This window comes from Aulonocara stuartgranti (assembly GCF_965226115.1).
Source record: "Aulonocara stuartgranti genome assembly, chromosome: 1".
Classification (NCBI taxonomy): domain Eukaryota; kingdom Metazoa; phylum Chordata; class Actinopteri; order Cichliformes; family Cichlidae; genus Aulonocara; species Aulonocara stuartgranti.
In genome coordinates, this window is record NC_138939.1 from 22,635,111 (window position 1) to 22,653,443 (window position 18,333).

General features: G+C 40.2%; 2 protein-coding genes across 3 annotated transcripts in view; one reads left to right on the top strand and one right to left on the bottom strand.

The window, feature by feature from the left end:
* LOC309703837 (uncharacterized protein) overlaps positions 1-18,333 on the bottom strand; it is a 435,129-nt gene that overhangs the window by 368,824 nt on the left and 47,972 nt on the right. The gene's annotated exons all lie outside the window — the stretch shown is intronic.
* The window catches only part of ano5b (anoctamin 5b), a 31,039-nt gene continuing 14,242 nt past the window's right edge, over positions 1,537-18,333 (top strand). The window contains exons 1-4 of one of the 2 annotated variants that reach the window (XM_082521391.1): positions 1,537-1,863; positions 6,491-6,535; positions 12,022-12,080; positions 16,708-16,815. In XM_082521391.1, the coding sequence (XP_082377517.1) occupies positions 1,797-1,863; positions 6,491-6,535; positions 12,022-12,080; positions 16,708-16,815 (279 nt within the window). In that variant the 5' untranslated portion in view covers positions 1,537-1,796. The remainder of the gene's footprint in view (positions 1,864-6,490; positions 6,536-12,021; positions 12,081-16,707; positions 16,816-18,333) is intronic. The other variant, XM_082521392.1, reaches the window with a different exon arrangement.

The window sequence follows — 18,333 nt, forward strand, 5'->3', positions numbered from 1 at the left end:
TTCTCCAGCTTCTCGTGTTCCTTCTTCCTGATATTGCTGTCATTCGGAACCGCTACATCGATCACTACGGCCGTCTTCTTCTGTTTGTCTACCACCACTATGTCCGGTTGGTTAGCCACCACCATTTTGTCCGTCTGTATCTGGAAGTCCCACAGGATCTTAGCTCGGTCATTTTCCACCACCCTTGGGGGCATCTCCCATTTTGACCTCGGGACTTCCAGGTTATACTCGGCACAGATGTTCCTGTACACTATGCCGGCCACTTGGTTATGGCGTTCCATGTATGCCCTGCCTGCTAGCATCTTGCACCCTGCTGTTATGTGCTGGATTGTCTCTGGGGCATCTTTACACAGCCTGCACCTGGGGTCTTGCCTGGTGTGATAGACCCCAGCCTCTATGGATCTTGTGCTCAGAGCTTGTTCTTGTGCTGCCATGATTAGTGCCTCTGTGCTGTCTTTCAGTCCAGCTTTGTCCAGCCACTGGTAGGATTTCTGGATATCAGCCACCTCCTCTATCTGCCGGTGGTACATACCGTGCAGGGGCCTGTCCTTCCATGATGGTTCCTCGTCTCCCTCCTCTTTTTTGGGTTTCTGCTGCCTGAGGTATTCACTGAGCACTCGGTCAGTTGGGGCCATCTTCCCAATGTATTCTTGGATGTTCGTTGTCTCATCCTGGACCATGGTGCTGACACTCACCAGTCCCCGGCCCTCTTCCTTCCGCTTAGCGTACAGCCTCAGGGTGCTGGACTTGGGGTGAAACCCTCCATGCATGGTAAGGAGCTTTCTTGTCTTTATGTCAGTGGCTTCTATCTCCTCCTTTGGCCAGCCTATTACCCCAGCAGGGTACCTGATCACGGACAGGGCATACGTGTTGATGGCCTGGATCAACACCTATACATACATATATATATATGTATATATATATATATATATATATATATATACAACACCTATACATACATATATATATATATCTCGATCGATCGATCGATAGATAGTGATATTAAAACTTAAAAAAGTAAAGTTTCACAGCTCCTTGGTGCAGCCCCTCAGCTCATCCACTGTTTTAGCTCCCAACCCTTTAAGCCAACTTTCTTCTGATTTGCTGCCCCTTGCAAACAGAAGGTTTGAACAAAAGATGGGATTCTGTGCTCATATCAAGAACTGCACGCCCATAGAGATCACTTGCACATATACTGAACTCAGTTATTTGAACCTCTAGCTGTGTTGAATCCATTGTAACACTATATGTATATATATGAGAGAAAATAAGTCCTTTTAACATGAGCCTGAATCGAACAAAGTAGGATTTTTAACTCTTTATTTTCAAACTCTTCATATGAAATATTGGCTTGTCTCACTACAATAGGAGGCCATAAAAATAAAGGAAGTTAAGCTTCAGTACTACAAAATGACCACAAGATGGTGCTATTTCTCAAAAACAGCCTCGCCACATGACAAATGTTTCCTACACGATCTCTCTCTCTCTTTTGCACACACACATACACCCAGTTTTGCCGACGTAAAAAAACAGAAGAAAAAATCAGAGCCACTCCCCTTTATGCCTGGTCTCCTCGGTTAGCACTCAGGAGCCGTGTTGGGACCGTTTCAGTGAAAATCGATTATAGTGTAAATATGATCCATCTACCCTCCCTTGACCTGGATCTCTTCGCTGATTTCAGTGTGTGATCACCCAGTGCTGGTCTTCACAGACACCGAGAGGAGACAGCGGCATCCTCACCGCCTTACCCACTTTCCCGAGAAGGTGAAGCCGTTATAATAACAGCGCTAGCCGCTATGAGACGAATAAGTGGTAAGGCGAAGGATGAGACTCTGATCGAGCTGCAGAGCGCCAGGGCTGCAGGTAACCGCATAAATGCACGGTTTTATTTCTAAATGTGGCAGCTGCTGTGGCAGAGCGACGCTCTACAAGTTACAGTAATCCGAGGTTCATTGTAAACTCGCAATTCAGCAGTGAAGGGTGAATATTTATATGTCCTCTAGTTGTTTAGTCTTACGTGGCAAAACCATTTCTACATGTGGCTGTAATTTGGTTACTCGGCTTGTGCTTGTATACAGCCCAGTTAGTGATGCTGGGTTGCACCAGAGATCCCATGACCAAAACACACATGCTGTTTGTTCTTCTTGTCTACTGCTTTGATACAGCCAAGTCCCTTACAACTGCAGGGTGACACTGAGGTCACACACATAGTCTGTTTCCCAAACTGAGCCAGACTGCATATTTATTTTTAGCGCACAATATCTCAGTGTACACTGTAGTAAACTATCCTAGAAGCATCTCAGGCATTTTTTAACGAATTAAATTAGAGAAGAAGACAAATTGATCCATGCTGTAAAGCATGTGAGTAAACATACTTTTTGCTTTCTGTCAAGCCTAACATGTGTCACCTTATCTAATGGGACTAGCCCCCTGTGAGATAGTCAGGCTTTACTGACTCTTCGCCTATAGTCACATGAAGTCACCTCTCTGGAGGTTCACAGTCTGAACAATGTGCCACCACAGGAATGCTTTCAGACGTGAATTTGGTTGAATTATGTCGGCTTACCGTGATTTGTTGCTTCTACGTGGACATTAGAAAGTCAGTTAAGTTGATGGAGCACTGTGAAACCTAATGGTTTGGTTCTGCGGTCGTTTTAGTCCTGAGAGGATTGTATGACATTGCTGCACAGGACTTGTGTCCTGAATGAATCTTACTAATGAATGAATGAATTAAATGACTTGCTTTCACTCCAGTATCTAAAGTAGCAGATCTATGAGTTAATGACACTTTTAATGTTTTGAGCACTATGTGTCAGTCCATCCCAGTCTGAATAACCCATGTCTTTGCCTCACAAACACTAAATCTTCATTTTTATGCTGTCCTCTCGCTGACATTTGAAACTCTGCACGTGTGCAGTGGGAAACTTTTCAGCATTTCTAAAACTGAGCCACAGACGTCTGGAGGCATCCAGCAAGATTTTGCATAAGTCAGGAGACGCTCTGGTTTCCAAAAGAAACACAAATCCATAACAGGAAAAATACAAGTATACTCAAGTTGCAGTAAGAGCATGGCATGTGCTGATATCTGCTGACCTGCTGGAGGACAAGATGAATTAGGTTCACTGGAAACCTCTGTTGCTTTTGTGACAAGAGCAGCCGGGCCTTTTAATTTGTGAGCCTGCTTACCTCTGCCTAACAGACCACTGCATCACAACAAGACCATTATGAGAAGAGAAAAACAAAACGTTTATAGAACACATTTTCCAGCATTTTCATTCAATCAAACCATGTCTGAGTTAAGATTACGATGCCTCAATTACACCTTTCCCTGTTTGTATTTGCATATCCTCCGCTGTGTGTATTAGAGGGTTGTTTATAAGGACACGTGGCTGTTTATTTAGAGTGAGCAGTAGATTAAAAGACTGCTGTTCTACAGAGGCTTTGTTCGGGCTCTTATCAGGCCAGACTTTCAGCCACAAGTGAAAGGGGAAACAAAGGAGAGGAAGGATTCAGTCCTCACTTCAGTGTGTCTGTCTGTATGTGTTACCTTGTTCACAGCTGCCCAAACACTGATTTATAATCGTACATGACATTCTGCTGCTGGATAAACACCAGATGTCCATGGACAGCGTATACCGTTTGGTGGATGGTTTTCTAAAATCAACCTGCTGCTTGTTGTCACCCTCTGTCAGTAAATCTTTTTCTTGGCCAGTTCACAGTCAGGGAAAAAATCTTAATGACTCCACTTTTAAGTGCCCTCAATAGTTATTAATTACTCATTTATATCGGGATTTGCCTCCTTTTAAGGTGATCTCAATCCGCAGTCCAGCTGATGAAGTCATCTGCCAGTCAGAGGTGAAGCAGAGCAAAAGAGTTGCTATGGAAACAGGCCTTGTAATTAAATTACTCCCTTTGAGGAGGCAAACAGAACAGAATAACACATGGCAGGCAAGCAAGACGTCCTCTCACCACAACCACAGTAAGACTAGATGAGGTCTTATTGTGCTGCCAGAACTATTTTCAGAGTACAGACCTTTTGTTTTGGGCATGAAATACATTTTTTGCTCTATAAATTTTTAATCATAGGTGGCATATGCCTCTTTTTTTCCTCTGGGCTTTCACCTTTTGGTACGTTTTTGTAGAGACAAGTGACAAATAAAAAACCCATCATGTGTCTTAGTAAGGTGTCGGGCCATCGCACGATGCCAGAATAGTTTTAGCGGATTTTCAAAAGTTGTTTTCACACTTTCAGACTTCCCTGAACGTCTCTAGCCACTGCCTGACAGAGGTGCACGTGAGAAGGCTGATATCAGCTGGATCAGGCATTAGACACTCTTTAAATGTCAGTTCCCAAGTCCAAAGGATGCTTGATGTTACGCTGTGCTGATGTGTGAACAGCGCTGTTTAGAATTCGTTGCATTTACAGCTAGTGAATGGGCGTCGTCTGTGCCGCCTCCGGCATGCAGGGAGCTCCCTCGCCTAAACCACACAGAGCATGTGCAGTAGCGCGAAAACAGCTGAAGGGAAGTGTTTCCTGTTGTGTTTTGTTTGAGAAAGAACAACAACATCTATCCTGACTCAATTTTTGCAAAATTTGCCCAAAGCTCACATGTGAAAACACCTCTGAAAAGTCGCTGGGACTCTGATGAAAACTTGGAATATCGTTTTTCCAGAAGATACGCCCCTGATTTGGTGCTTTGATGACCGTAGAGGAACGCACTATCTGTCACCACCATCACCGACTGGGTGGAGATCTTGTGAGGGAAAGTTCAGTAGCAAATGATTCGTGTCATTTTCATACTGATCAAAAGATTCAGTGACCCATTGTGCCAGTCCCACCAGGATAGACGTGTTTTATCAGGGCAAAAGGTAACACCTCCATATTGATTCTTTTCTTAGGTGATAAGGGCACTCAAAGCAGCAAACCATTCCCCCTCACCAACATCCTTACTGTAGGAGTGTAGGAGTTTTTCCTTTAATATGTCACCAGTCTATATGGGTGCTCTTTACAGGGCAGCTTTGGATGCAGGAACCTGACTCACTGTTGTGCCGTCTCTCATTGGTTAATGTTGTTAATCTACTTATTGGGCAAACAAAACGCCCAAGGCCTTCATATCATAGACGCAAGGAAGCTACTTTTGTGCCCTAATCTGTCTCGTCCAGTCATCCTTTCAAAAAATTTCGTCAAACACCTCTTCCTTAAAAGCCCGTCAGACACGTCAAGTGTTGAAGTCCAGGCGTGTTATGTTGTGTCTGTTTAACGCGATGAATTATGACTTCTGCTCTGCATATGACCTCTTCAGCTGGCACTGTTCAAGCTTTCCGGTAATTGTCAGGAAAGTATCAACAATTTCCTGATGATAAGAAAGGAAACTTGTGTTCTTGGCAACAACATGAGCATGATACAAATGTGAAAACACAACTGTCAACATTTCAAACAATGCTTTCTAGAAATAAGACACCATTAAAAAACAACCCACTTTATCAGTAGTGTTCCCTTGTATATGTTTAAAGCCTCACGTATTCAATGTTTTCAAACAACATTTATATTAATCTGGATGCATTTTGAATATAGTCAGCTGTATTGACAGGAAATGTTGAGTGGCAGACTTTGAGGATGCCTCGTCCTAGAAGACAGAGGCCCTGGGTTTGAGCTCAGGATGTTGTGGTTTGACTGAAACAGGGTGTGTACCGTGCTTGCAAGATTAAAAGTTCTTATTTGCGTTTTTGCATCAAATTTTAAAATTTAATTCAGTTCTTTTTGTAAAAACCTGACATACTTGCCTGATGCTCTCATCAAGACTCACTTGTGGTTCGCGTGATCCTGCATATTGGATGACTTTGAGTGGGAACCCCTATTTAGACTACAGTATTGTTCATCGCATTAATATTTCATATACATCGATTTGCAATTGAGCCCTCATGCCCCATCTGGTATTATTAAACTCATGAATAGAGAGAAGTTGTAGAGCAGTCTGTGATATGTTTGTATTACTTCTCTTGAGAAAGGATTATGCTGTCATAATAAACCAGTGCTGTGTTTTCCATTTGTCAAAGTGGAAGGTCGAACGACACTCTGAAGAGCTCTTAATCGAGTAAAATATAGAACGCCTGTTTCAGTACAGCAAGCAGGACATTCTAGCTCTGTGCCAGGCACACTGAAGAGCTACACGAGAGTTGTTAGCGGGGCCTCTTCTGAACCATAGGCGCCCACGCATGTTGCTTGAGTCATAGTAAAAACGATTTGCTTGATACTGAATCAAAGGTACAAAAACACAGCGAGTGCTTTTCATCAGTGGTCTCGATGATCTGCAACATATAAAAGCTGTGGTCTGATTTCCAGCAGTGATAGGACTCTCTGTTGTACTTTTATGCTGTTCTTTTAATGCTTGTGTAAGTGAAAGTCTGATGGCTCAATATTTAACCTTTGTGTTGTCCTGATCTACAGTTTAATTCCACTTCCTAACCACTGTCTGTCTGTCCCTTAAAGATGTTCCTGCTGTGTTGACTGCATTCAGGATTAATCTCCACCCAGGTATGGGCAGATCAGAGGCTTTATGTGACGCCTGTCTGTCCGTCCTCGCGTCATTGTAATCTCTGCTATTTCTCTTCGCACCCTCCATCGCGTGCCGTCATCATGTTTAATGTCACTGCGTATGCTCCATTTATGTAAATTTGTTACGGCTTTCCTGTTTGTTTGCTGATCAGAATCAAATGCCTCTCTGTCTGCTATCTCAGCTTTCATATTGTAGCCATTTGCTTAAGTGTCTGCCGTCTGGTAGCTTAATGTGCTGTGTACTGTGTCAAATTTGTACTATTTGTACTGGTGCATGCACCCAGACGCTGAATTAAGATATGTGCCCATGGTATTTCAACTTGTGGCTAGGCTATTTGATGATTTATATCATAAGCAACATGTATAACTTTTTATAGCAAAGTTTTGCTAGTACTATAAAAGCAGAAAAACTCCTGCATGTATAATTTTACTCACAAATGCGGTATGTAGCACAGCCTGTGGACTCTGTGGGCCCAGGAGAGATATGTTGAAGCTCTAACAAGCTTCTGCCTGAATACTTTGCCTCAGTGCTTCCACTACAGCATCAAGAATGAGCAACCTTTGATAACATTACCCAAAAAGGTCCACTAATCACCGAGAAATTAGGGACTACCATATTCAAACATAAGTCTGACATAAGAAGAAGAAAAAAAAACTCATTTGGCTTCAGATAGTCTTTTGCTGAGTAAAGAAGGATAGCTACTACAGCTAGCTTTTTCTTTAGGTAGCCATCAGTCCTTCTGCAGTAGCTTATTCTTAGCCTGTGGTATGTTAGCCTGTAAAGTATGCCTTCATTATTACAGGGAGTAACACAATCATACTTTGAATGCATTCTTATAGTTCAAAGTAAAAATGAAATACAGTGTGTTCCTCTCAAATGTGGTGGCACAGAAATGCAAATAAAGCACAAGCACTGAAGTAAAATGTAAGCGCAGTCACAGGACTCCATGCAGGTTTGTGAAAATCTATGTTCACCCCACGAGTGATTAAATTGTATAACCGTCCTTGAGAGCAATAAGTTGAAGTGACTTTATCAGACTCTGATATCATTTTGGAGAATGCTGTTCTTCGAGTCATTGTCCTGTTGCATGATTAAGTTTAGCTTTTGGACAGATGACCTTTCATTTGACTCCAGAATTCTTTGGTATACAGAGGCGTTCACAGTGGGAATGAGGTGTTTGTGTCATGTTGTGTGTGGTTTCTGCCAAACGCGGTGCTGTGAATTATGACCAAGCATTTCCACTTTGGTTCCAGAAGTCTTGTGGTTTGTTCAAATGTAACTTTGCAAACCTAAGTCTTTTAAAGTCTGAGATTCAACTCTTTTTTGAGCATCGCATTGAGGTGAATTTGCTAGAATGTGTTCTTGGGAAGAATGGAAGCTGTCTTGTGTTTTTCACTTGTGGATAATGTTTCCCACTGTAGAAGGATGAACTTCAGACGGTGTGGAAATAGCCTTATAATCCTATCCAAATTAATGAGCAGCAATTGTTTTTCTATTATTGATGTCCCTCTTGGTAATATGTAATAACACATATTGTGTGTATTGTGATAATAACACACACCTAGACCTCCAAATTGCCCAAACGTCTGCTTTAATAGAGGTGTTCACACTTACAGTGATCTTTAAATCAAGTGTATTTGATTACCAGCACCTGCCTGCTATTCTTCCTCTTAATTCCTAGGGAAGCAGTAAGGGGGTGTACATTAGCCATTCATGTGGCTAACGTACACATGAGTGGGTGACTGAGTGGGTAGGTGATGTAAACTTTCACATCCTCATGTTAGATAAACACTAAACCCAGGATGCTGTTTCAGATTGAGAAATGCAGGTTGACTTTCATAATCTTTGTTTCGGTGACTCAGTGTGATGAGGCTGCTAGCCTTACAGCGTCACACAAAAAGTGAAGCTATGTGTGCGTCTCATCTGGGGGCTGCATGTGTCCCCAAAGCTGCAGAAATTAGAGACACCTTTTCTGTAACAGGCAGTCCTGTAGCAGAAATGATTGTGATTGTGCAGAGGTACATTTGACTACTTTGGTTGTACCTTAGTCCAGCTTTGCATATATCTTCATGAACACATATCCTTCGAGCAGGCTGCCTGCCTGCAAAGAGTGGAGCGAGCACAGAATCAAGTTTTGTCAGTTTACTGTAAATAGAAAGGCAGCACGGGCTTGTCTGTATTTTCATATCATTAGATTGTCTGGATAAAGATAGATTATTGTTAGACGATAGCAGTGACAGAAGTGTTATAGCCCCTGCTTTCTTTTCTTTCTATTCTGCAAGATCAGTGCTGTCTTTAGGGAACCGGTATCCTGGCACAAGGTCTCCTCTTCTCTTCCACTCATGTAATGTGAATTGATTTCTGATTTCTTTAATTATTTAGAGTAATGGAGATTTTCCAACTCTGATGCTGGTCACTCCTCACTGTTCTTAATCTTGCTGACGGAATAAGTTTGATGTGAAGCAGTAATTGAGGGGAGATATTTGTCTGGAACGCAGCGCCAAACCAGGACGGCGCCTCCACTGTGTTTTACAGATACAGATGTTGTATCAAACCAAAGGTCTGAAAATTGGATTCATTTAGTCCATTCCTTGTGTAATTTGGCATACCTCAGCCTCCTTTCCTGGTTCCTGTTCGTTAGAAATGGCTTATTGATATTTCTGATGTGGCTTCAGCAAACATTAGATGGATCAGTGGGTGCATCTCCCAGGTCCTGTGTCAGGTTCATCTCTTGAGTTGGTGATTTTTTTTTTTATTGTTGAACGATGATTAGGTCAGTTTTAAGTGGCTTATACAATAAAACAAATGTTCCTCTGAAAGTGGGGATTTGTAAAGAGTAGACTGAAAATAAGTGAAAAAACAGCTAATGACAAAAGAAAACTTTGAGAGACCTTTGGAAGGTCTGAAGAACTATTGCTGAAGCCCACTATTACAAGAATGAGGGGTGGCTCAAGACTTTCGCACAACACAGATAGACTTTATCTTAAAGATCTTAATGATTGTTATTTCCTAACACGATTCAAATTCCAATGATGCAGAAAGTAAAGATGCGAAAATAGTTTTTCGATTGTTCTTATGATAAAGCTCTGAAAGCTCAGTGCATACATCTGCTACAACCTTGTTCTGTTTACAGCTCATAACACCAGCAGATGCCTCTGCTTCGGCTACATGTGAATCTCTCGCCTTCCTCTGCTCCGTCTGAACATCAGTACAGCATCATGTCTCTGGATAGAATCAACTCATTTAGGAAAAGAGATTAGTTGATTCTGTTCTTGGCTGCATCGCACATGTATAAAGTCACTACCTCCTGGATGAGTTTGCACTGATCTACTTCCAGTTTTGGCCTTGTGGTGTGTCTTACAGGGCAGGACCTATGGGCATGAGGTATGCACAACTTTTTATGAACTGGAATCACTAAAAGCACATCTCTCAACTGCATCTCAGTCATGCAACAGGTTTTGAAATGCTGTTTGGCTATATCAGGGTCAATACTCAGCAATGGTGCTCTCATTTGTTTTGGAGATGGTTCAAAATGCCACTGTTCATTTCCCACGAAGTTAGTAACATGTTTTTTGACAATCATGCTGACGAGAGAGTATCTCAGCTCCTGTAAATAGATAGCAGGAGACGTGTAATTGGGTTAAATGGGTGGAAAGTGGGTAGTTAAAAGAGCGCATGGCACTTCTCACTTATTCAGTTTTGCCCAAATTAATAGCTGTCTCATTTTAATACGTGGTAGTAATTTCCAGTGAAGACTCATTTATGGCCATCTGTTCTAGTAAGTGTGTCTGTTGCCCTGTTTCACAGAGGGAACGCTACTTTGTGTTTTCCTTCAGTCTGTCTCTCTGTGGAAGTTGCTGGCCTTTTGCCTTTGTTTGCTCTAAGCCAGGTTGTGATAACTGTGGACGGCTTGGCACAGTTGGAGTTAGACCAAAACAAGTGGGATAAAAAAGATAGGAGAGGAAAAAAGCAGCTCACACAGGGTTAATTGGAAAGACGGTGTAATATGCTACTTATATTTCCTGTGGATTCTTATAGTCTAACTGATATGCCATATTCTTACTCCAAGTGCCTCTTTAGGCCTCTCAGTGAAGTACTGCTGCTATTGGCTGTCACTGCTGTCTGTCAGACCCTCCTGCTTAACGAAAGGTCTCTGCCAGTGCAAGCTGAGGGAGACTGAAGCGCTTTGTGTTCTTTGTGTGCTGCGTGTGTGCTTCTTTTAGGAGGAGGCTGGACCCCTTGATACAACAGCAACCTCAATGGCCAGCTCCTCCCTCTCACTGATGTTTTTGTCATGCAGCCTCCCCCACAGGAAGTGCAGCTTTCCCACCATCCAGGAATAATAGGGAAGCAGGCGGCTAGCAGAGCAGTGCAACATGAGCACATTTCCTCTGCCAGAGTCTGCCACACAGGGCCGGAGAGGCTCTGCTGGAATGTGGCGAGCCATTGCATAAGTGTGTATGTGCAATGTGGCCTTTGTGTTTTCATCTCTCTCAACTCAGTACTTACAAACATGGTGATAGTCAGTATCTCCTGATATTGCCTCCTGTAGTCTTTTTTTCATTGGCTCTTGTTATATTGATGCTGTCTACTATGCATTTGTAGCCATAACAGTAATTTGGCAGCTGATTCTTCTTAAAGGGATGTTTTTGTTATGAGTGAGCTTTAATTTATCCTGCGGTCCAAATTATTTGAACTAGTTTAACAGTTACTTACTGTCAATTTAGATGATATATATGCAACTATTGCTTTTGAGAAGTTAGAAAAATCAATCATGTTTAATTCATTAATCATGTTTTTTGCTTAAAGTCTGCAAATTTGTAAGTATGTGCATTTTAAGCTTAATTCACTTCAACCAGGTACCCGTCTCTGGGTTACCTGTTTAAGATTGGCTATGTTTGAGTTTATGTGCTGCTAATCCTTCAGCAACACAAACTAACATGAAAAAGACCACTAAGTCCTACGTGAGACAACCATTTACTGACATGAACAAATATATCATTTAATGATTCGACTTATTCGACTGGGCAGCAAAGTGGTGGAGTAGTTAGCATCTTGTTGCACCTCAGAGCAAGAAAGTCTGGAGTTCATGGGACCGTTCTGTGTGGAGTTTGCATGTTCTCCATGTGCCTGTGTGGTTTCTCTGCAGATATTCCTCACACTGAGTTGTGTGTCAAGTTAACTCCTGTCTAAGGTGTATGCCACTTTTAACCCTATGGCAGCTGGAGGAGGCTCCACCACCTCCGTGACCCTGAATTGGATTGGAAGCAAATGGATGGATGAATGGATGGAGTGTATTTAGACCAGTTCAATTACAATACAATAATACGATAATAACTAGATAATTACTATGCTATTACATACCAAAGACTGAATTCTAAAACATGAACAGCATTGTTACTGCACTCTTCTGTACAGCTGTATAATTCTCTTGATGTTATTCTTTTCTTCATTTATTTTGCAGATGAAAGCAGCGGAAATGGTTCTTTATCTGAAAGGGCACCACTGCCAGGAAATACAGAAGTGAGTGCTGGTGTATCTGTGAGCATTTCAACACATTCCCTTTCTATCTAGCTAGCTAAAAAAAATTAAGACATTTTGGGAATGACAGTTAAAGGTTTATCACTTTTTTGCTAGTTGTATGAGAGGAGCTGGTCAGCTCAGAGCAACTATTTTTCAAAAGTAAACCGATGTGCACACAAAGCACTGGTTAATGTGCTATGCCTCCTTTGTTTAATACAATACATACTGGATGCATTGAAACGCTGCTAGTTGCTAACTTCATGATGATTCCTATCTCCCTACTAAATGTAAACAAGCATATATAAAAATATCTATTTCCATTAAGATTTCCATTAACAGTTAATTGAGCAGCCTTTTGTCTGTGTGTTATTTCCTTTGTAGTCAACTAAATTGTTTATGTCAGTGTTCACTGTATGTATGAGTAATTTTAAAATCTTAGATGACCCTTTGGTGACTCACCCCTCTGATTGATGACTCTGATGAGTCACAAGATAGCCATGTTATCACAGAGTGCCGCTCATTTCAGCAAGACTGAAATAAACTGTCTCTTTGGTTTTTCAGTGACATAATGAGGTCATTCCACAGATGCACTATGTATCTTAATAATACAAATGATGGTATATTTCTGATATGTGTGCATGAGGTTTCAGTGCATAACCATTGAACACTGAATCGCTATATTTTTAAAATTTTCTCATTAGGTCAAAAGATGTTTTATTAACCGTCCAAACAGGGTGTAGTTGACCAAGCTGTATTCCTCTGCCTCTGGTCTATATGTCCCTGCTTCTGCCAAATTATTTTTACCGCCCCATCTGATTTTTAGCACTGCATCTGAAATGATCCACAGTGCAAACAACACTTAAATCAGATGCTGTCTTTCACTTTCAGCACTGTGATCCTGTGACAGGTATGACACAAAGTAGGGGAGGGGAATGATCTGGAGTGCTTCTATTCTATTTTTTTTTTTTATTAAACCACTAAGCACTGTTGTTTCAGAGTTAGCTAAATTACCTGGAGAAATCAACAGGAAACTCACAAGAAAATCCTAGAAATATTTCTACTTCGTGTGGAAAAAAATACTTGAAAAATACTGATTATCCCCGATTGTTAACATCTGAATTTCCTACAACTATGAGTTCTGCAATGCTGTATTTAAAATCGTTGAATTGCACTCAACAGGCCGCTGTCTATGAAGAAATGAAGTGCACTGCTTGCTGGCTTTGAAAGTAATGGTGCCGCTACTGTGATGGGCCGATAAAGAATAGCAGCCACACTCCTGAGTGAAAAGATCGAGCCTAACCTGAGAGTCATTCACATATGGTTCAGGATGCTGTAAAACACATAACTTGCATATATGTTAACTCTAAAAATCAGAAAACAGACTTTTTCTGCAGGATTGCAGAAAAAGTCTGTTTTCTAAGCCTAATATTGCTGCATTATTTTTAAACTGGCAGCATTTTGTGCAGTTGAAATTTAAGATTTTTTCATTTAAAACTGAGGTTAAATAGCAATAAGTGGAAATGTGATTTAATCTGGGATGTTAAACAGTTTGTCTCGACGGGGTCACCTGTGTTTAAAGCCATAATAAGACAGATAATGTCACAGAAAAATGTTGTAATATTATTTTAAAGGCTGTGGTTGTGTGATCTTGTTTAGCTGAAGTTATAATTAGTTTAGTTGTTATAAATGGGAAACTGACAGCAGTAATAAACACTAACAGGATTCAGACAATAAACCCTCTGTGGTTTTCTCCCCACAAATTGCACCCTGAATATAAGAAGCTGAGTCACACTCCTTTAGAGGAAAGTCTGTTAGTCAATGACAGCGTCTGATAAGAAAGAAAAAAAAAACCCTGGGTGGAGTGCAGCAAACTGCTCAGGCAACATGGCACTTCAAGTCCTAGTCAAGTCACTGTAATAGTATATAGTTCTTAAAGTATGTTTTGTTTTTTTTAAACATTTCAATTCAAATGTATGTTACCTTTTTTATTTTGTTATTCTTTCATTGCAAGACGGGTCATGCAATCAATGACAGACAAAAATGATTAAAATAAACAAAAATGGAAAAGCAGCAAAGATTTAATATCATAATAAGAAATGAAGCCATATAAATGTGAAACATACTAATAGAACAACAAAGCTAATCCACAAAATGACATCATTTAAACTCAAGTTTTCCATGTAGTGTGTTTTGGGCATTAAATTAATTAACATTATTTTTAGACTTTATCTATAAACATTAAAAATATATATACAGGCAGTTCACACTAACTAGCTCAAAGTGGAGTTAAGACATGCTATTTCTCACTATTTTTATTGAATATCAGCTCAAATATCTCGTTTTGCTACCTACCATGCAGCACCAATTATTTCGAGATCCCAAGCTAAATTATTTAATGTATAGTACAAACTCAGATTGCCTTTATATGCAGAGAAAACTAACATACATTCAATTTCTTTTTTTGTTTAATGATCGTGCGTGCATGGATGCATGATAGATGAAATTAGAGTAGCTGAAAATAATGGTTATTGTTTATTTAAGCGTAAAGGTTTCTTATATACGGAAACAGTAAAGATGAATTTCTACATTAATGGAAAAGTATTTAATGTTAGAATTCTAAATGCATTCAGGTAATCAAATACTGAAATTTAAGTAACGATACAGACACGACACATTTTTCCTCTACCGTCCGCTATTTTTGTGTAATGTTAGGCTTTGATTGTGTAGCGTTCAGGCTTTGCAGTTAAATCTGGTTTCTTTACAGTCATCATTGTTGCCCTCTAAATGTTTCTAGTCAGAGAAAGTGTTTTTTTAAAAATGCTTTTCGGCTGAAGAGCCAGAACGGGTTGATGTCTCTGTAATCAGTGGTCTAAACTGCATATATCATCCTCAGACCCAGCAATTAATTTTTTTCCTATGTTGGGGACATGAGTTTACGATCACTTTGTCAAGCAGCATTTATGGAATCTGCATGACTTCTCTGACTTCATTTCAAAATGATGGAAATTTCAGCTTCCATATTTTATGGCCACAAGAGAGGTTAAGTAACACTGTTTGTTTTGGGGACTTTTTGCAGATATTATAATTCGATTGCATAAGAATTGTTTCTTCAATTTGAGAGTCTTAACTTTGAGTTAGTAGGATATCAAAATTGCACAGTAATTTTACTACTTCCAAAACTAAACTTCATTGTCCTCCGTAGTGGACACCAGGACTTACTGCTTCTTGTCATGTAGTCTTCAAATAGTCCTAAAATAGAGTGTATACTGATAACACACAGACTTGTTTCTCAACTTCTTACCTTTGAAAAATGCATATCAAACTTCTCTGCTGCTATATGATTATGGCACGGCTACCATGTATTGCTAACTTTTGGAAATTTAGCAAAGCTCCGTGCTCCACCATTGCTGTAAAACAATGGCCAGTTGGAGTGAACAGAGATGACGCGACTTTCTATTCAGCAGCTCTGGTTTCAGCATGATTTAGATAACCTAAGATCTGAATTTACTAGCTCCTAGTTATAGCCGATTCAATAAGCTGAGACAGATGCTTCAAGAGTAAGCTGTCAGAGTAACAAATGATCTTGATGTTTCTGATAAGTGGGAAAACCATAATCAGAATGCTTTATTAATCCCAGTAAAGAACAGTAACTAACTAAACTAAATCAAATAATATAATCAATAAATATTATACAACAAAGTTATAAATAAATAATAATGCATCTAATAATAAATATCCCAGTATATTACACAAAATTAAATATATATAGATCACATTGTTATATTGACTTTGTAATTTTCTCTGCAGAGGATGTGATGTTAAGGATGTGCAACGATTGCAGTGCGCACGTGTGCATTAGATGGAGGATTGTACAGTGAGATAGTCACAGGCAGGAGTGATTTCCTGTGTCTCTGAGCGATGCATTTGGATAATCTCAGTCTCTCACTGAACGTGCTCCTGTGACTGACCTCACACCCACTCATGGAGTGGGTGTGAGCTATTGTCAAGCACTGTCTTTATCTTGGACAACATCCACCTCTCCGACACCACCTTTAAAGAGTTCATTTCCACCCCTACAACATTACAGGCTTTACGGATGAGTTTATTGGGTCTGTTGGCATCCAGGATCCTCAACCTGCTGCCCCAGCATGCAACAGCATAGAGTATGGCACTGACCACAACAGATTCATAGAAAATCCTGAGTATTGTTTGGATAAAGAAAAAAAGAATAGAATAAAGCCCTCTGGAAAGTGAGAACTCTCTTAAACAAAGTGGAACAAGGCTGCCATGGAAAGATTATTTCCTTCAAACATCTATCATATACAATACTTCTTATCCATAATGGACTTTTGAAGTTGTCATTTTAGCCCCTTCTCCAAATTTTGACACAAGGTGTTATGTCATCTGTATGATCTTTAAGTATGATTTCAGCTTAATGTCAAAATATTTTTTTCTTTGTGACTCAGGAGGGTATATTTCCTCTGTGCTTTTTATGTATCCAGTTGTATGAGTGCAAGCCTGAGTCAGTTTAATTTGTTTCTGTCCGTATCTGTCAAGGGTGGACGTATGTTTGGCTTCCCAATGTTTCAAAGCTAAAAGCTCTACTTTGTGGTTGTTTCTCCTGCAGACAGACAAACTAGACCCAAGCAGAGACACTGTGTTCTTTAGGGACGGAGTACGAAGAATAGACTTTGTGTTGTCCTACGTAGATGACAAGGACGGAGAAAAGAAACAGGTAAGCGTAACAGAAAAGGGCCAAATTGTCATTACTTGCCTACTCAGCGTTTTAAAATGCTAGCAGACAATATTATTATGCAATTTCTAACTGGAACAGGAATCCATGCTGTAAAGAGGAAGTGAGAGTCAACCCCTTTTCTGTGAACATATGACATTTGTAAATGGAAACCCAGACTGTTAATCATGTGAGACATCCTATGAGCCAAGATACGAAGCAAGGCCAAGATGTGAAACCTCTATAAGACACTGTGCCTCCTCCTCATCATGTAACTTATTGAGATCATCTCAAGCAATGTGAGAATGGGGCTTTAAACATCCTAATAGCAGTGGGTCAACAACCCTCCAAAGAGAAGATCCTCTCAAGGGGTTAAATATCTTGAGTTCTCCCTCAGTTATTTAAGAAGTGAAGGTACACGAAATATCTTCGTGAGCCTTCATGAGTTGCCTTCCTTTCAAGCAGTGAAGAGGGAATAGTGTCATACAATTGCAAGCTATGACACATCCTTGATTTAGTGCTGACTGTGCGTCAGCACTAAATCAAGATTTCAGACACTTAACTGGTCATCATCAACTTTGCATTATTCATCACAGTCATCGCTGCGGTTCCATTATGGGAAGAAACTATGTTTGCATAGTTTATGTTTGCAGAAACTAATATACAGGCCTTGGAAAACTACTATATGTTGCATTGTGGATTTGGTGGGTATTGTAGAAGAAACCGATTAAACAGAGAAAGATAACATTGTGGATTGTTATATCGTGCCCTCGAAAGGGGCTCTTTTGGACACAGAAGCTGGATGGTGAACATAGCGGATCCAAACAGCCAGATACATCCTTCAGGAGACTTTAAAGGCCCAAAAACAAACCTTTAAAGAAGTGAATACCTGCAATATTTCGCTGTGTGCTTCTTTTGTACTCAGAAATTTGTTTTTACTGTCCCCAAGTGGTCAAAAAATTGCTTGGGGAAAAAAGTAGACGTGCAAACATCACATAGATACAAAGCTATTAAAGAAACAACAAGGGAGTGGTCACCTGAGGAGTGGAACAAGTTTAACATTGCCAGGCTTTGCTGGCTAATGCCATCTAGCTCTGTTTATGTACAAAATTGGGTTTTTACTCCAGTCAGAGACAATATCAGAGGAACTGATGAGAGTAATTCTGTGGAAATTATCACAAGTGCACAGAGTGGTAAAATAGGCCTAAATATATTAATATATTTCTACTACATTGGCACTACTGCTTATTTCTAATGTGAAAACTGCACTTTAGAGCGCTGAAACTTAAAACTGCATGCACTTAAAGATTACAGGTTGCTCAGTGTGTTTAGCTTTTACACTTTTCCTTAGCCTCCTAAAGGAGAATTGCTTAAGTTTGTCGCCAGATCAAAGTGGAATTAATTTTGTTAATTGAATATCTTCAGTGGTTAATATGGTGCAAATATAAATGGACAGTTTTCTCATTTGTGTTCTAGAAGCTTCAAAACAAAGCAATGTTTAAAAAAAAGGCCAAATCTAAA